Source organism: Harpia harpyja, chromosome 2 (assembly GCF_026419915.1).
Source record: "Harpia harpyja isolate bHarHar1 chromosome 2, bHarHar1 primary haplotype, whole genome shotgun sequence".
Classification (NCBI taxonomy): Eukaryota; Metazoa; Chordata; class Aves; order Accipitriformes; family Accipitridae; genus Harpia; species Harpia harpyja.
Window position 1 is genome coordinate 2,405,848 of NC_068941.1, and position 17,369 is coordinate 2,423,216.

Here is a 17,369-nt window from a genome sequence, read left to right on the forward strand (position 1 = left end):
ACCGGTGCTGTTTAGACATCCAGCACTCCTGGCTAAATGGGAAGAGCAGAAGAAAAACTTGTAAAACGCCTTCAGAAGAGCAGAGGAAAGGAAGCATGAACATAGAAAAGACTGTTCAGATGGTACAAGCACAGCTTAAAACTAGCTTTAAACACGTTACTGCAAAACATTTGATCCCCTACAACAGACGTGTTTTGAGGCCTTCCAGAGAAATCAGCAGCCTGACGCTCGCGCTGCTTAAACACTCAAGGTGAAACAGGGATAAAGAGCATCTAAGGCCTGGAAGGTTTTTAATATCTGGTAGAGCAGAGTTGAACTGAGCTGATGCTATTTTTAAGGCAATACTTTTCTGATTAACTTTATATTGGCATTCAGCGCACTGTGTCAGAGCACTGCGCTTTTTCACTGACATTCAGAGTACTCCAAATAGGCTGTTACCATCTCTGAGCAAAGCCCTCATTACAGAGCTGTTCCCTGGGGCTTTTAAAACATCCTTTCACATTTAAAACCAAATCTGAAACTTAGCTTTCAAATACTAAGCAAATCCTACAACAAGAATCCTCCTCTGCAATATTCAGCTTAGAAACATGCTACCTGAACTACATTTTTATACAACCATCTTCTTGAAATATTATTTCAAGTTCCCTTTCTCCAACAGCTTCTATTCTTTTCCAGAAGCCGCTGTTTATTAGCTCCAAATGCCGTTGATCCACCAACCCTTCTCCTTTCCCTCACCACCAAAGATAACTTCTTTGGACACGAGTACCAAAGGTCCAGGTCTCTGCAACATTTGGCTTATGAAGGCTCACTGAGTAAGAAAAATTAGTAAACAGCAGATTTATATAGAAACACGTTCAAGGGTAAATGGGGGGGGACAGAGAGAGCTTTTCAGATCCAGAAACACTGGTGGCAAGCAGTAGAACCTCATTCTTCCCTTTGAGAGCTGTGAAAAAGCAGCAAAGAGACCTCAACAAAGGGCACAAGGTTGAAAATCTGTCTAGAAAGGAAAGTCGCACCATTCCAAACTTCCCGTCAGCCAAGAAATTAGAGAAGGGGAAGCAGAACTTAGAAAAGAAGGCAAAAAATGAGATTTCTTTTCTTCCGTACTTGTGTGGCAGGACACTGTTCTCCTCTCTCAGTGGCTGTTTCAGTTTAGCTTTTTCTTCCTGGATTTTGAGCTTCCCATCCTGCCAAAAGGAAACATTTACCCATCAGTCAAACTATATGAAGACTCCAGTTTCACCCCTGCCACACTGCCAAGGAAGGCTTTACATGGCTATTTCAGGAATACTGATCTGCACCTCCTTGGCACAGAGGTGTATTTGGACACGTGAAAGCATACAAACACCAGTCCACCCCAGGAGCAGCTCTACGTGCTTTCCTTTTGCTGTGAACAACAAGTTGATGTCACATTTTAGAGATGGACTCTTAAACATGTCCAACAACCTCCTTTTACTGGTAGGTACAAGAAACTTCACAGTCACCCTTCTTTATTTTAACAGCAGAGGTTAAAAAGGCAGACGGCCTGAATAAGCTTTTTAAAGACTGATCAGCGAGACAAATCCGCTCAGCTAGGAAAGGAAACAAATCTTCCCCTCCTCCCCAGCTAAGACCCGGGTCATAGCGCGAGACAAATGTGTGTAACGCCACACTGAAACACGACTGTCAAAAACCAGCCTCCCGCCTGCGTGGTAAGCGCTGGCAGAATCACCCATGTGTGCATTGCTCTCGAGTTGCGACTACCATCTCAGCGGAGGTCTTAAAATTTCTGCAAATGCAAACTTCCAGTGGATCAAGCACCACCTACAAGTTTTGTGGCAAAAGAGAAGTCCATTCTGAAATCGCTTTTTTGCACGTTGGCCCATTTGTTCCTAGTGGGAGCACCCCCCTCGTGCTACAGCGCTCGCCTATGAAGTAAAGGAGGATAACCCCACACAGTAACCTGGTCTCAAACGCAGGGACAGGCTGTCAACTAAGCAGCTATTCTGCCTTCCAGAGAGCTAACCAACTTTTGCTTAAAAGATCAGACTAACCAGTTTTGGGTTTGGGGGTTTCTTGTTTTAATTTTTACTGGCCAACTGCATCGCACTTAGTTCCCAATTCCTTCTACTGAATTATAGCTATTCCGCTACAGCAAATGTGACTTCTTGACAAATGACTCATGATGCGTAAATAACTTCACTGAAATGAGGTGTAATATTGGTTAAAAAAAAGAAAAAATTGAACCGATCAAGCAGCCCAGGGCAGCCCAGCAAAGGCCACTCTCAAGTGCAGCAGCACACATGAGAACTGTGGAAACAACTTCTCTTACTTCACAGCTCTCAGTTACAAGTTTTGTTCTCCAAAGCAACTGTTTTACTGCCAGTTCCCAGCAAAAGAGCCTGTTTCGTTATACAGAAAGAGCTGCAGAGCAGATTTTCACTTTCAAAGGCAAATTTACTGCTAAAAAGGGAGTTTCACTCGGGGGCTACAAGTTTGACTCTCGGGATGAATGCTGCTCTTTACTTGAAAAAACACTGAATTCACTGATGCGCAGCACTAGAAGAACACTGAAAGTGATTTGTGGTGCCCTCGAGAGATTATTTTGTCTTCCAAGTTTTACTATTTACCTCTTTTGGGAAAACTTCCCTTATTATGATGCAAAAAATAACAACGAGCAAGTTTGCTTTTCATAAGATGTAACATGTACAGCATCTCTCCTGCTGTAGTACATTTGGTTTTATTAAACTAGTAAAGGAAAACCACAATCACAGTCAAGATTTTGTCAGGCACCCAGCTTGGAAGAGGAAACCAGTGTTCTGCAATGAAGTGTAATGCTTGCAATATTTTTGTGAGGCTCAACTCAATAAACTGCCTATTTCGCATGTGTAAAAAATGTTCCAAAGCTCATTTTGTTGGGGCACGTTAACAATATACATTTATTGCCTAATAAAGCTCAGGAAAAGCAAATGAGCAAAATGAAACTATACTTCAAACGCAAGCCAAGAATAAAAGTCATATTACCTGTCTTAGCCAATTCTTTGCACCTTTCTTGTTTTCTGGGCTGCGTTGGTGACTGTGTGACCATCTGTCTCTTTCCCGCTTCAGTTCTAGTTCAAGGTGGCTCCTAGAACATCGAGGTGGAATTGTGAAAAAAGGCTATGGTTTCCTTAACACTTGACGTGGAGCGCTAATGAACTATTTAACCCTCTCTTTACACTAAAGCAATTGAACCTCAACTCAAGAGCTGAAAACCACTTCTTTGAATAAAAAGTTGTCTCGCAGTGCGTTAAGCCATAATATGTCAGGATGGAAAAATCTAGAAGTTCTTCATCTAATTATAGCATGATTTTGGAGGAAATAAACCTGTTGACTACGCCTGCAAGTCCTTAAAAAATACTTCATTATTCATCTAATACAGAACTGTTGATTAGTGCCCTGTTCAAAAAGACATTATTCTTCAGCACGTCAACTGCTACAGGACAGGCTCTGAAACCAAAGCTGACGTCCTTGACCACCTCCCAAAGCCATCCACACAGGATGGATGGGACCGTTCCTCCCCGAGAGCTGCGACAATTCTTCTGACACCTCACCTGAAAGTGGGGCTTGGCCCTTGCGAAGCAACCGAGGGCTCAGGCCGAGGGCTCCTCGCCGGGAGTACTCTGCAGCCTGCCCTGCTGCTGACGCTGGCTGAGCAACAGCACGCGCGCAGGTCAGGACATGGGCTTGAACAGGCGAGGCGAGCCCAGTGGGCTGAAAACAGGACGCATATGCTGTTTTACGGACTGCAATCAACTCCCTGGTCTAGCCTAACCTGTAACGAAGGGGTGGCACATGCTCCTTCCAAGACTGCTAAGCAGTCGGGCCGCTGATACGCGCTGGTACCGCGGCTTAGGCTTTTCTGTCCGTCCCGCGCAGCATGTGCTGCGGTACATCGAGCCGGAGGGAGCAAAGACGCGGCTGAGCGCAGCACATTCATATTCGGGAGGACTGCTAATCAGCAGGTCAAGGACAGACGAACAAGCACATCTGAGGTCCCTGACGCTGCCCGAAGCAGGCTGAAGAGAAGCATGGCTCTAAATCTAGCTGCGGGTCGCAGAGCCTTTGCTCTGGGCCGCCAGAAAGCTCAACGCCTCCACGACCGCAGCCTGCCTGCACACGACAGCAACAAAGCTCTTGGGGCACGCGGACCGTCAGGGACTGAAGCGCTAGAAACGCCCTCTTCTGAAAGCACTAAGGGTAAAATACGGTAGCTGCCGTAGGGAACGACCCCTGCCCCAAAATCAAAGCCTAGAAACCGCATACCTCCCGGTAAAAGTAGCGGCAAGACTTGTACTATAAAACGTTCAGAATCCTCACTGCTGTTAAACCCGCCATTATCCATTATTACCTTGTTAGTCTCCATACCGCTCCAACAGTTTTTTAAATAACTCGTTATGGCTACAGCCTCGTTAACTACATAGCCTAACTGAAGTGAGTAAAGCTGGTGGAGTCTTAGATCTAGAAATTAATACTTGCCCATGTTGACATTTAAAAACAAACCAAGCGAGGGAATTCTTGTTTGTAACTTGATTCAAAACCGACACCCCCATGAACACAAAAAGCCGTGTCTCCTCTTAAGGGAATATAATTCAAGCAAGACTACCCACCACTCACTGCAGCACCCACCAATAACCCAGTGCTTGAGAAACTCAGTTAAAGCAAGCAGTACAGCCTCCCAGTAAAGGAGATTCAATCATTTTCACACTGTCATCTCGATTTACCTCGAGTGAGAAAGGAATCAGATAAAGTCCGACTGATGCAAAAATAAACCAATTTGCAAACGTCCTCCCCAGGTAGCTACACTAAGTAAGTTAAACTGACTCAGTGTAAGCTGCATATGCAGAGAAGCTGCATTCCCCCTTTATACCCAAGAACACTGCTAAGCTCACCCAGGCACACCCAGGACCTCGCACAGATTTCTGATAAAAGCCATTTGCCAGTTTTCTGGGTAGCCTCTGCAACTTTTTGAGAAAGTAAACAAAAAGCTGTGCCAGGAGGGGAGGAGGGAACAAGATAAAAAAAATAATAAAAAAAAAGCATCCAGCAATGCTTCCACACAATTCATCCCAGTGACCTTGCAACAAACCAAGGATGCATCACAGCTGCAGGAGAGATGCTCTTCTATTTTAAGATAAGAGGATTTCTCTGTTTTCCTGATACTGGTAAACTGATGACACTGCAGAGGAAAATATGATAGCTCTCGCCAAGTTCTCTACATTTGGCTTCCAACTTTTTGGTCACCTCCCAGCAAAACTCAGACCAGTTTCAAGTGGGGGGGGGGGGGGGGGGGGGAATCACAGCACTAGTTGCCAGACTCACAACCAGGATTGCTTCCCTTGCTCCAGACTCTTCAGCATTAGCTCTAGGCAAAGACTTATCTGCTATATCCCTGCCGGTGAGCAGCAAATTGTTCGCTTTTAGCGTTAGCTTTAGATTCCAAATGATGCTATTACAGCGGAAAGTCTGATGCAACGCTGGACTTTGGAGAGGTCAGCGTTGCTGTCAGAGACCTGACTGCGCTCTGAAGCACACATCCAGCTAACTCTCATTCCCTAGAGCAGGCTAACCTGCAACACGACCTCAGTGTAGACTGAGGATCTATCCAGCATCCCAAACAAGTTTTGCAGCTTGTGGTGATCCCTGTCCTCCTGCATCTCCAGCACTGCCGGTTTTCAAACGAGACGCTTATCGGCAGATACCCAACAAATCTAACCGCAGCGCAGAAAGCCCCCACGGGCATTTCCATGTTCAGAAAAATATCCTGACATTTCATTTCCACCCAAGAGTTATTCTGCTGCCTGCTTCTGGTATTCCACCGCCACATAAGATTGGTACTTTTGCTGGTGGTTTCCGCTGACCACGTAGCTCTTCTGCATTTTCTTCCAATCCAGTTTTTCAAGTTGTAACTTTAAAAAGACATGCGTGTTAAAAGATTTGCCATCTGACAAAGCATTTCACCTCCCCAGAGCTAATGCCTGCCTGGCACCTAACACGCCACTTGTCTCTCTCCGCCTCCAACCCCCTAACCTCCTTTTGCCATCGCCCTGCCTGCTTTCTACAACACGGTAAGAACAGCCCAGAAAATAGACTAGAAAAGGATCTCTTCACCGCTGCTTGGAGAGCTCTTCCACTTCTAGCTGGAGGCTGTTGATTTTGTCCCCGAACTCCTGCTTGAAGAGACGGTTGTCCTGCTGGGCCAACTGACGGTCCTTCTCTGCCTGTCGCAATCTGGATTTGAGCCACATGAACTTGTGATAAAAAACAAAAGCCATGGTGGGGAGGAAGACCGAGTTTAACCAACAAATAAAAAGCCCAGTGAAAAGGTAAAGCCAAAAAAAGGAATGGTAAAAACAATGGAAAGGAGGAAAATATTTTAAAGAAAAGCAAAATGTAGGTGAACCAGGCAGAAGCTCTGATTTTCAATAGTTTTTATTCTATTACTACAGTTTACAGCCATTAGATGAAAAACATAAAACATCACTTTTATCCAGATTCAAAGCAAACCTCAAGTACACAGAATTTTAAGTCAAATTTGATTTTAATTTACGTTACATTTCAGCTTTACACATGTAACTGGAACTTGCAACATAGGTTAGCTACTATATTGAGAATTAGTGCATTTTCCTGGTCTCTTCCACGGACTGACACATCGGCTCAAGCGCCCAGGCATTAGTACACCAAAGCATTTCCACTTTGGGCCTGACATCAGAAATGGCCAGATCCTTAATTCTGTCATATTTTAGCATTGCTGTGACAGCAAACAAAAACAGCCCAACCCCCTATTTCTACAGAAGAAATCTGGGGAGGGCAGGAGAGTTCACTGCTCTAATTAGCTGTTTAGATGCCTTGATGAAAGCTTCCACCTTTTTATTATTATTTTATTTTTCTCCAGGTAGTTAAAATGAGTTTCTAGTAAAAGGTTACTGAAGGTTAAGTTTACACTTTCAAGCGTGCGACTTGGGCATCACGTAGAGATTTAAAACAGGTCTCCAAGTCCGCTTGTGTGCGGGAGTCCATTAAACAAGCTAAGCAGTGGTACACGCCTGCGTACAAAAGGACTAGGCTGAGCCTCACACATTTTTATATGTACCTAGTGAGAATCAATAGGTGTTCTTTCCCCAGTTGTGATTCAGTCACATTTGCCGCCCGCTGCCCCAAGGAGCACTGTCCCACAGGACAAAGGGAGAGCTGGCACCAAAGAATTTTTACAGGCATCTCACCAGAGCAAAAAAACCCTTATTCAGCACAGGAAACCCCCAAATGTGATCTTCTTGGGAAAAAATAATCTTTAAGAGCATTTATAACCTAAAGCCTGTGACAGGCCAGCACGGTGAATTTCTGCGGCCACAAGGAAGAGGATATTAGTTTGTAATAGTCCGGGCTACAGTTACTTGAAGTTTTGCACTGGGGTGTTAAACTGGCAATTATTTTTCCTATTGAGAGCTGTTTCCAAGCTTTAGCTGTTCTTTCATTAGCAAATTCCATTTGTATTGAGCAACAGAAACTCAGAAGCAAATAAAAGAAGTGTAATGGTAAAAGGCAACTCTTCCTGTTAAACCACTAACTACTCAAACAAGGAATGGTCAAATACCAAATTACCATTTCCACTCCCCACCACTGCAGATTTTGTTCTTTTTTTTTTTTTTTCCATTTTTGTTTCTTTTAAACACTAGAGTATAAAGATCAGATTATTTTTTGTAAAACGTGTAACTTCCCTTTCTAGGAAGAGGAGAGACCTACCAAAACACCTCTCCTCAGCTTCCTTCAGCTGGGAAGAACCGCAACGTACGTCTAGAGGGATTCATGGCAGAGGTAGAAGGCAATGCAAAGATAAGGAGGTTTCCACTGAACTTACCACTCTATCATGTTACTCTAAGACACCTAGCTACTAATTCTGGACACATGAAGTTTAAAGGAATAAGGATAAGTCCCCACCCTCCCACCAAGTCACTAAGGCAAAATCGTTGCAAGCAGTCTCGGTTACAAGAGGGCTGGTCTTCACGGTGATGAGCTATCGAGTCGCGCCCGTTTGTCTTGGACTTGGGGCTGAACCCACAGAACAGAAGTGAACGGGTAACGGCTTGGGGTACACACACAACTACTTTCAACAACTTCCAGGGATGCATTTTTTCGCCTACTTCACAAAAAGGGTAACACAGAAAACTAGTTGACTTTCCAGAGCTGGCCAATCTGATAATTGGCTTGACCAACGCACCTAGTATCCATGCATGTTGAAGACTTGTGCTGCTGTATACGGTATGCATCACCGGGATGTACAGAGCCACATATCTCCCATTCCTTATGCTTTTCTGGTGTGTTTATTGGCCAACTCATTGGTACTTTAACACAGTTTAAATGGCAAAGTTAGGGATTTTTATACCCGACTCTAAATCTCTGAAGAAAAACTCACTGATTTTAAAAATTCAGCAAATTCCAAATCAACTTTAGGTGACAATTAACATTTTAACAGTTGCTTTTAGCAATTTGCAAGTTCTCCCCTCATAAATGAGTTCTGATGTCAGAGCTGTGAGGTGACCAGACATAAAAATGTCTAATGATGCTTCTGGATCAGTTTGTTTGCTGCACTATTTAAGGTTTTTGCCTGTTTCACCAAATCCTTTTCACTGTATAAGTAAGGCAGAATGAGGATAATGAGAAAATGGAAAAATAAGAACAGCAAGAGAAAAAGAGCAAATCAATCAGCTGACTATATATCATAAAACATTTTAAAATACAAATTTTCTATGAACAAAATGACCTTTTTTATAGAGAAACATTCAGAATATAAACCCTAAAACGAAAGTGTTAATTTAGTGCATCAACCTACTCATTAAATAAGTCCCAGACACGTTGGTGAGAGCTATGCTTCCCCCTGATTTTCTCGGAGCTAGCGTGACAGTTGAGGCAATTCACAGAGACTGAAGTTCCGAACCTTTGGCCAAACCACTGTAAGGCCTGGCTTCGAGAACAAGACTAAAGGGAAAAAGGAGCACTGCTCCTTCTCAAATCAATCTGACTTTGATGCTGAGGCCCTCCTAATTTCATGAGGGTTAGTAACATGAGAGCAACATGGTCATTAGGATGGAACTTGTCCCAGTCCAAATGGGTATTATACCTATGGGCTATCTTTATCAACTTCTAGCTGCCCTCTGGGCTTCCTCCGTTTACTTACACGTGAGGGTTTTTTTTCAAGCTCATGTCCCTCAGAAAGTACAAGGCTGTTCATAAAGAGAATGGTTTGATTTGGGGTATTTTTTTCACAAGAGTACCAGAGAGATCTGGAATAACCAAGAAGCTCTGAGCCTGGCCTCTGCTGCACGCTTGTCCTTCCTGCTCCCACTGTAATACTGTCATTAGCAGTCAAGCACTTCTCTTAGTTCGTATTTCTATTTTTTATCAGTGCTATCAGAAACAGTGACTAACTTGTAACGAGCAGATAACATACAAAAGTGCAGCTGATACAGATAAACAAAGCTCCTATATTAGTTACTGGTTTAGTAGTATATTCTTTTCTCATGGAAGCCCTCCTGAGCATGCAAAACACTTCTCCTAACAGCATCTCAAAAACTGCAGCTCTCCTCATGCAGCTCCGTTTAGCATGGCTAAGCAGAGCACTCGGACTCTCGCCTGGTCCATTCAGGGTCAGCGGGACACTACCGCTAAAATACACACATGATTTTATAATTGCAAAAGTTTCATTTTTTACCTTTGTTCAAGCTGTTTGATGGTGGCAGCCATCTGATTTGTTTTTTCTTCCAAACGGCTGTTTAATTCACTCTTCTGTTTAACTCCCATGTCTGAACTCTGGAAAGAGTAGCACCGTGTTTTTTTGTAAGTAGCAGTAAAACCTAAATAACCCACACTAAACCATGTGGCACGTGAAATAAAAGGGGCAGAAGCCAAAGAGGTAGGAGAAGATGCTCAAAAACAAATGCCAGGTGAATACTGCAAGGACGAACATCTTGCCATACAGGTGTAGGCTACATCTGGACCCCACAAAAGAGTAATACCATAATCAATGAAGCTTCCTGTATAACACACATTAATGCAGTACCTGCTAATATCCTTTGACTGTTGTGCACAGAATGATTGGCTCAAGGAGAGCAGAAGCAACTCTCTGCAGTTCTAAAATTTGTTTTATGATTTCTCTCTGATCTTTTTGTGTTGCTCTTTGTCTTAAGAGTCCGCTTTTGTCATCACACAGTAATGGATGTATTTACACCATACGCCTTCAAATACTAGATCGTACTGGAACAGAAGCTACCGTAGCTCAGTTTTTATACCACAAGAACACAGAAGATGCTTTCCCCAGTCAAGCACATACAGTTCTGTATCACGAGTCTTTCTTCAGAAGAAACTGCATTTTCCTTTAACTTCCACCACATTCAATTCTTGAAGTACTACAGCTTTCTTGCAGCAAGACAGAAGTATGCTACACAGCCTGTAACCCTTCCACACCTAGCACCTTTTAAATAGATAGGGGAAAACAAGAGCTATCACTTTTATCTGGAATTCACTGCATTTGGTTTAATTATTTCCCTACCTGCAGCTTGAAAGACAGTTCATGCTTTAGGGCCCTGAGATCGTCCAGTTGCTGTCTGAGCGCCACCAGTGCATCCTGCTTCTCGCAAACATCTTTCTCCAGCATCTTCATGGCTAGCTCCATCTCCTGTCGCATCCCGATCTGCACCTCCAGCTCTTTCTCCACATCCTGGAACGTACGGATCAGTCAGCATTACCAGCCAGCTCTCCTCACCATCCACAAGATAACCACCCTTAACTGGTGCTCCTGCCAATGCAGTCACTACCTAGAAGTGTGCTGCATTGCCACAGCGTCACAGTTACAGATCTGACCCATCAAAGACAATGAAGGACAACAAATCCACGTCTTCAGTCCAATATTAAAGCAACGTAAACAGCATTACCAGCAAAGAGTCAGAAAGTACTATATAGGCCCATCTTTGCGATGGAGGAGACTAGCGAAAAGCTGGCAGACTTTATTTCCTAAACACATTCTGGTCAGGCACCAGCTGAACACGCTATATTGAGTAATGCTCAGAAACTGGCAATATCATTATCTGCATGGGGACCACGTCAGACCTAGAAATGCAAGTGCGCCGCTCATTTTGAGAAACAGACCTCAAACTGATCAATAGAGCCACAAAAGTAACATCGCTTCTGACAAGACTGTCTCAGATCAGGCTGTAGCAGGCAGGCAAGAACAAAACAAAATCCCCCAGCCAAATATTTTCAGAAATGATTGACTGACATGGAGTTACTATGTGAAAAAGCCATTTGCAGTGAGCTCCGAGCTCATGCAGTCCTTACCAGCCGCAGCTGAGTCTCCTCCTTTAACTGTTTTCGTGCCTCAGTCAGTGCCTGTCCATCAGCAGTTCTGTCTTTAGTGACCTAAGGTAATGAAGACACCCAATGAACTTGTCATTATATACTACTAACCCTCACATTTGCTGATTATTTGCTTTTCTCACAACTTCAAAAACAAACTCTGCAACTATCAAAGCGCAGAGCTCCATTCAGTTAATAGTCATTTCACATGGAAGCTGCATGCTGCATTTCCCTGTTTACCGAAGTGCTTAGTGCACTTTAATGGATATGAATTAAATGGACAGACTGCCTGTTTTCAGAACTTTCACAATATACTAAGTATGGTTACAAAGCCTCAGAAAAAGATCTTATGGGTTTTAAAACTAAAACCAGATTCTGCCATAGTTCCTAGCACTTTCAGTAAATCAACAAAAAAATATTATAGATCCTGCCCTTTGATTTCCAAAAAGGATAGCATTTTGGGCCAAAAAAGCAGAGCTCCTACATCCATATTTTTCTGCCACCCCCTCAGTAAATCATCCTTCCCTTCCTCTGGTCCCTTCTGACGCCTCCACCCAGCAAGCCAACACCACGCTGCGTTAGCTCTTGGCTCTGCGCACACTTGCAGTTTAATCGGCTACGGCCAGGCAGGATTTACTGCGGCCAGGGTCCATCTGTTACCCAATGCAGAGGACCCACCTGGAGTCACTCTTCTCTATGGTAGTTTTTGTGTGAGATACATAAGGAAGTAAAGCCTCTTCCAAACACGGACTTCTTGGTTGAATGTGGGCTGGGATGGCCCAAAAGGTTCAGTCATCATTCACACACAGACACACACACACCAACCTTACGATTGGACTCTAAGATGTAAGAGCTTTCTTCTTTAACCCGTTCCATCTCTTCTTGCAGTGTAATAATCCTGTTGTTTGCAACTGCAAGCTATGAACAAAACAGAACAGCAGTAATGCATCAGAAACATACTTGACCTTTTTTTTCCTCTCTAGACACATTTTCTGAAATTTTTTTTTTTTTTTTTTTTTTTTTACACTCAAAGTGAGAAAGAAAAATATTCAGAGTGGCAAAAAACAACTCGGCCTCTACTATAGAGAAAGACTATCTGAAAAAGCATCAATTATTGCCAGTGTGATGGATTTCCAATATCAGCTAAAACAGGCTTCCCAACCTATTTTGGTTCCTGTCTTTCAGTAAAGTTATTGACCTCTTCAGGTCTCTACCTGCTAGACTCAGTGTAACATGCGGTTAGCGCAACTCAACAGAAATCCTCACTCCATTCCCCTTCTCTTGCCAAAGACAACAAAAAGGAAAAATGCGAGCACATGCATGGCAGCTAAGTTTTGTTGACTTCTAGCAACTGAAATATATTACCAGAGAAGGAACACTTGCGTCTGTTTGCTAAAGCTTCAGTAGTTTGGGTACACTGCTAGGTAGAGCATCCAAGCTGTAAGATGCTCAAGCATTTGGGCAGGACAAGTACGATGAGAACTCATCAGGGGAGGAAGATTTGGCTGGAAACAGAGAATCAGTAGCACACACCACCCTTACGAGACAGGACATCTGCCTCAGAGGAACTCCCAACGAGAGATCACCGCAGGCTAACAGATCACTTTGAGTGTACGGTCAAAGGCCAAAACTCCTTCCGGCTTTGTAAATCATAACTTACGTAAGCCTTGCACACAAGAAAAGTTCAGTAACATTCCAAGAGATCAGCAATGTTATTAAGTGAGAAACCCAAATAGAAACGGCCCTGACAGAAGGGTGACACTCTGGTACAGCTCAAGCCAAACACACAAATTGTTGTGACGTGACACAGTTCATTAACTACGTCCTGCAAATAGCACTAGTTGGCACAACGTGTTCCAGCGTCACTTAAATTCTTACTTTGAACAGCATGCAGACTTCACTAAGATACAAGCAAGTAAATTATTAAAAATAAAAAAATACTTCAGTCAGCATTGCAATTAATCTCATGGGTACCACGCCTAATGGGCACAGCACTGATACTCTGCAGGTAATAAATCAACAGCCACTTATTATAGTAGCACTGAGAAAGGCAGCCTCTACTGCAGACCACCTTTTTAAAATTAAAAAAATATTTTTGTTGTAAAAAACATTTCTTACTCCTTAACTGCAAGAGTGGATACACTAATTTCCATCGCTAAAGCTTCTCATCATTTGGAATACATCCATTAGAGTAAATGTTCAATAACCAGACACACAGACCTCCTTTAATGAGGATGAACAAGCAAAAGAGAATTTCTATTTCATATTTGTACTGCAAGAGCGCTGACACATCCCAATCCAAATCATTCTGCTGAGCTAAGTGACATGCGGACAGAGATACTGTAAAACTGGTAGGATGAGACCTACTATCGCCCATTTGTCAGGGAACTGACCCCAGAAGATTTTATTACATTTATGCCATTACTAATGAACTGCAAGACCAATTTTAAAAGACAGATCACACCTATGACTCACGTACCAACCATTTTTCATGCTCAGTCTGAACGTTTTATCTATAATGATAATTTTTCCTTCATTTCTTGCAAATTGTGACAGGCTAGAGAAAAAGTTATTGAAACACTTCAATTGCTATCTTTACACTGCACCTGCCAAAATAAACAGACATTTAAAAATGTCTTTGTCACGTCTGGACATCTTGTAACCTACCTCAGGTGTATGGCATTCGAAACCACACTCACTGTACAATTTATTGTGAGACATTTTCCAAAAATCAGAAAGCACTCGAAGACTTCAGAGGGATAAAGCGTATTCAGCAGCTTTTGGTTTTTAACATAAATATTTGGTTGTTTCTCCACCTCATGCTTAGTTAGTAGCAACAGCCAGTGTAATTCCTTGGCAGGTCAGTTCTTCCAGTTCCACCATTAAACACTCATCATTACGTACAGCCGAAATCTGAAAATAACTTCTCTCTTTCCTTTTTAATCCAAAAGGCCAAAACATCAGATGATTTTCTGTTACACTTACCTCCTCAGTCAGTTTAGTGTTGGATTTTTCTAAGGCATCCACCTTGGCCTGTAGGTTGTTTACTGTAGCACTGTTGGAGAGAAAAAACCCTACAGTAATTCCTTCTTTTTTAAAATCCTGTTTTCTATTTTGTTACACTATATAATAAAGAATAAATCAATCATGTCTTACCTTAAATGTCTATTGAGTTCTTCTACATAGTTCTTCTGGTCCAAAATAGCAGTTATCTGTCCATCTCTGGAAAAAAGAAGTATCATTCAGCTCAACCATTTGGATTCAGAGAACTAAAAGACACAATTGAAGGTCTAAGAGGAAATGCGGCGATAGAGCCTGCATATCCAGCATCGGACCAATACCCTAGGTCTCCATGAGTCTATGTGATATACATGAAATAGTAAAGCCGAGTTACAGCCTATGCCTTCATAACCAGTCACTGTCCCCTGACTTCTCAGAACCTGCAACCGCTACAGTTACCTGGATGGCTTTCAGGCATTTTGCGACACACAAAACAGAATGATTAAGGCAGACAACATTTCAAAGAGTACAGCAGTATTTCAAAGAAAAAAAAATGGTTTTGCACTACGTTTATATTGGACAAGAGTCATCTCGCCAAAATCCGTTCAAGGAAAACCGTCAATAAATGCATGTTTTGCATGCACTGGCAGCAGGAAGTGTTAACTGAAGAAAAGAATGTTCCTGTTCCAAAAATGAAACTATAGATAAAATACATGCGATCAAAACACCTGATCGTGAAGGATAATTATTAACTATTTATCTGAATTCAAACTAGCAGGAATTCCTTAGAAGGAAGACGTACTCTTGAAGAACATCAGAAAACCGCAACACCCGATCCGTGTGTCAGTGCGTCCACGCTGTATTTTTCAACCGCTTGCTCTGACCGTTGCACAGCTCCGTTTGTGTATGCTGGCACAAGTACTTTAGGCTATTATTACAGTTATGATCTCTTCCAACTGGAGATTTTTTTTTTTCCTAAGGATGTTATGGTGCCAAAAATCAATGACTATCCTGCTAGCCATACAACTGGTGAAGGCTACTAAGCTGCTTACCGAAAAGGCTTTAAAGAATGGCAGACCTAACTCAGCAGAGGGTCCCTTTTAAAATATTTTTATCTTCAATTGCCAGTTAAGGAAGAACACACAGAATTTCTGGGAGACTTTCCCCTTCCCCTGCCCCCTCTGAATATTTCCAGTACCTTATTTATAGATTATGGTTTATCATAGAAGAGCAATTCAGTCTAAGTAGCTTTTAATTAAAAACGTAACAGCTTGCAGGGCAACCCGGAATACTTGAATACAAGTTACCAAGAGGTAAGAAGCAGGACAATTGTGCGTGTACCTACCCTTCACTGCCTTTCGTGCTGTTCCCATCTTTCAAATACATTGAGAAATCAATAACTCCAACCTAGAAAAGAAAAATTTGCATTTTACATTACATACTTTTTCTAAGACTAAACACTGTCCGTAGCTGTGAAAGTTTAGAGTCATTCAGTTAGAACATCAGTAAATGTTATATTATAGCAAGGATTCATGATACCAGTAATCTACCCAAAATTAATGAAAATATGGTGTATTTCAAGCAAAAATATACTAGGAGAAGCAGCAAGTTGGCAAGCTAGTCTTAGGACATAAGGACAAAACATTACCATCACCATATCTGCATATACACTGCTTATGCAAGCTGGAACACAAGTGCATACGGGCTCATTTTCTGTTGTTTAACAGCCACAATGATCTCATCACACAGCATGAGTGAATTAACAGTTCTGTCCATTTCTCCCCTTGTTTTGGCTAAGTCCTTCCCCCTTTTCACCTCCTTTTTCATATACCACGTTTCACTCCGCAGTGACCTGTGTGCAGACCATAGCAAAGCATAACAGCAAAGAGAAACCCAAAATCCTGAGTCTGATCTCAGTGTCGCCAGCTAACCGAAGACCACGATCATTATTAACAAGCTTATATTAGTCTTCTATTACATATAGTAACAAACTTGTATCTCAGTTGATGAAAGTCCTCTACAATGGAAAATTCTTCCAATTTAAATGAGCAGAAAAAAAACATTAACTGAATACCCAGTACCTGCGAGTCCAGGTCTTCTCCTTTCATGCAGAAGTTTGCATCGATGACATTCAAACCTACTAGGAGGCCAGCAATGATTGCACCTTCTTCTTCCATCATCAGTGCATTAGGCTCATAAAATTCACTGCACGGCAAAAGACGACAAGTGTCGCACCTTTAAAGATCAACTAAAACGATATCAACTAGCATGGCATCCCTGCTATTTCATACGCCAATATAACGCAAGCTCAGCCTTAACAAAAACCCAGGCAACGGCACGTAGTCCACACCGAAATGTACTCCTACGTACTATCAATGTACTCCTGCTCTGACTGAACACATCTCTCTTAGCACGGTAAGTCTTTAGGTGAGGCGAAGACCCAATAAATAGGAGACCTGGTCCCTCACTGTTGAAAGGTGATGGAAAGTAAGCACAGTTCTTGAGTAACGGTACAGCATGCTGAAGATATAAGACGGGGGCTTAATATCAGAGTTTAAGTAGCATACTTCTACTACTCTGTTACATACAGTTACTAACACAAGCCACCGTCACATTTTCCAGTGGACGATACAAAGTTCTCCTTTCTAACCCCAAGTCAGCTACGGATTTACCCAGACAGCCAACAGAAACCTACTTGTTTGAGTAAGGAAACTCCAACATATTTATTAAATCCTACTGCTTTACACAGACATAGTAGTTCAGATCCATGGACTTTCAGTTAAGCTACAAAATTATTGCTGTTTTATGCCTGGGAAGCAGAGATACAGAGAAATTAAATTACTTGTTCCAAATCATATTGTAATGAAGTGACAAGGTCAGAAATAATTTCAGGGCCAAGATCTTGCAAACAGAGAATGTTGTATCCCCTCTGTACAAGTATTTCACCCAAATCATCTCTTCAGAACCTAAATTTGTGTTTATTCTAATGGATATTTGAGACA

At 42.3% G+C, this 17,369-nt stretch overlaps 1 protein-coding gene across 11 annotated transcripts in view; it reads right to left on the bottom strand.

The window, feature by feature from the left end:
- Positions 1-17,369, bottom strand: part of RUFY3 (RUN and FYVE domain containing 3) — a 58,524-nt gene that overhangs the window by 5,507 nt on the left and 35,648 nt on the right. For 8 of the 11 annotated variants that reach the window (XM_052812259.1, XM_052812269.1, XM_052812307.1 and 5 more), the window contains 11 exons: positions 16,449-16,572; positions 15,713-15,774; positions 14,524-14,589; positions 14,353-14,422; positions 12,193-12,285; positions 11,350-11,430; positions 10,565-10,732; positions 9,728-9,825; positions 6,130-6,249; positions 3,004-3,106; positions 1,108-1,187 (listed from right to left, as the gene is read on the bottom strand). In XM_052812259.1, the coding sequence (XP_052668219.1) occupies positions 1,108-1,187; positions 3,004-3,106; positions 6,130-6,249; positions 9,728-9,825; positions 10,565-10,732; positions 11,350-11,430; positions 12,193-12,285; positions 14,353-14,422; positions 14,524-14,589; positions 15,713-15,774; positions 16,449-16,572 (1,065 nt within the window). Of the gene's footprint in view, positions 1-1,107; positions 1,188-3,003; positions 3,107-6,129; positions 6,250-6,432; positions 8,646-9,727; positions 9,826-10,564; positions 10,733-11,349; positions 11,431-12,192; positions 12,286-14,352; positions 14,423-14,523; positions 14,590-15,712; positions 15,775-16,448; positions 16,573-17,369 lie in introns of those variants that run through there. The other 3 variants (XM_052812340.1, XM_052812359.1, XM_052812350.1) reach the window with 1 other exon arrangement.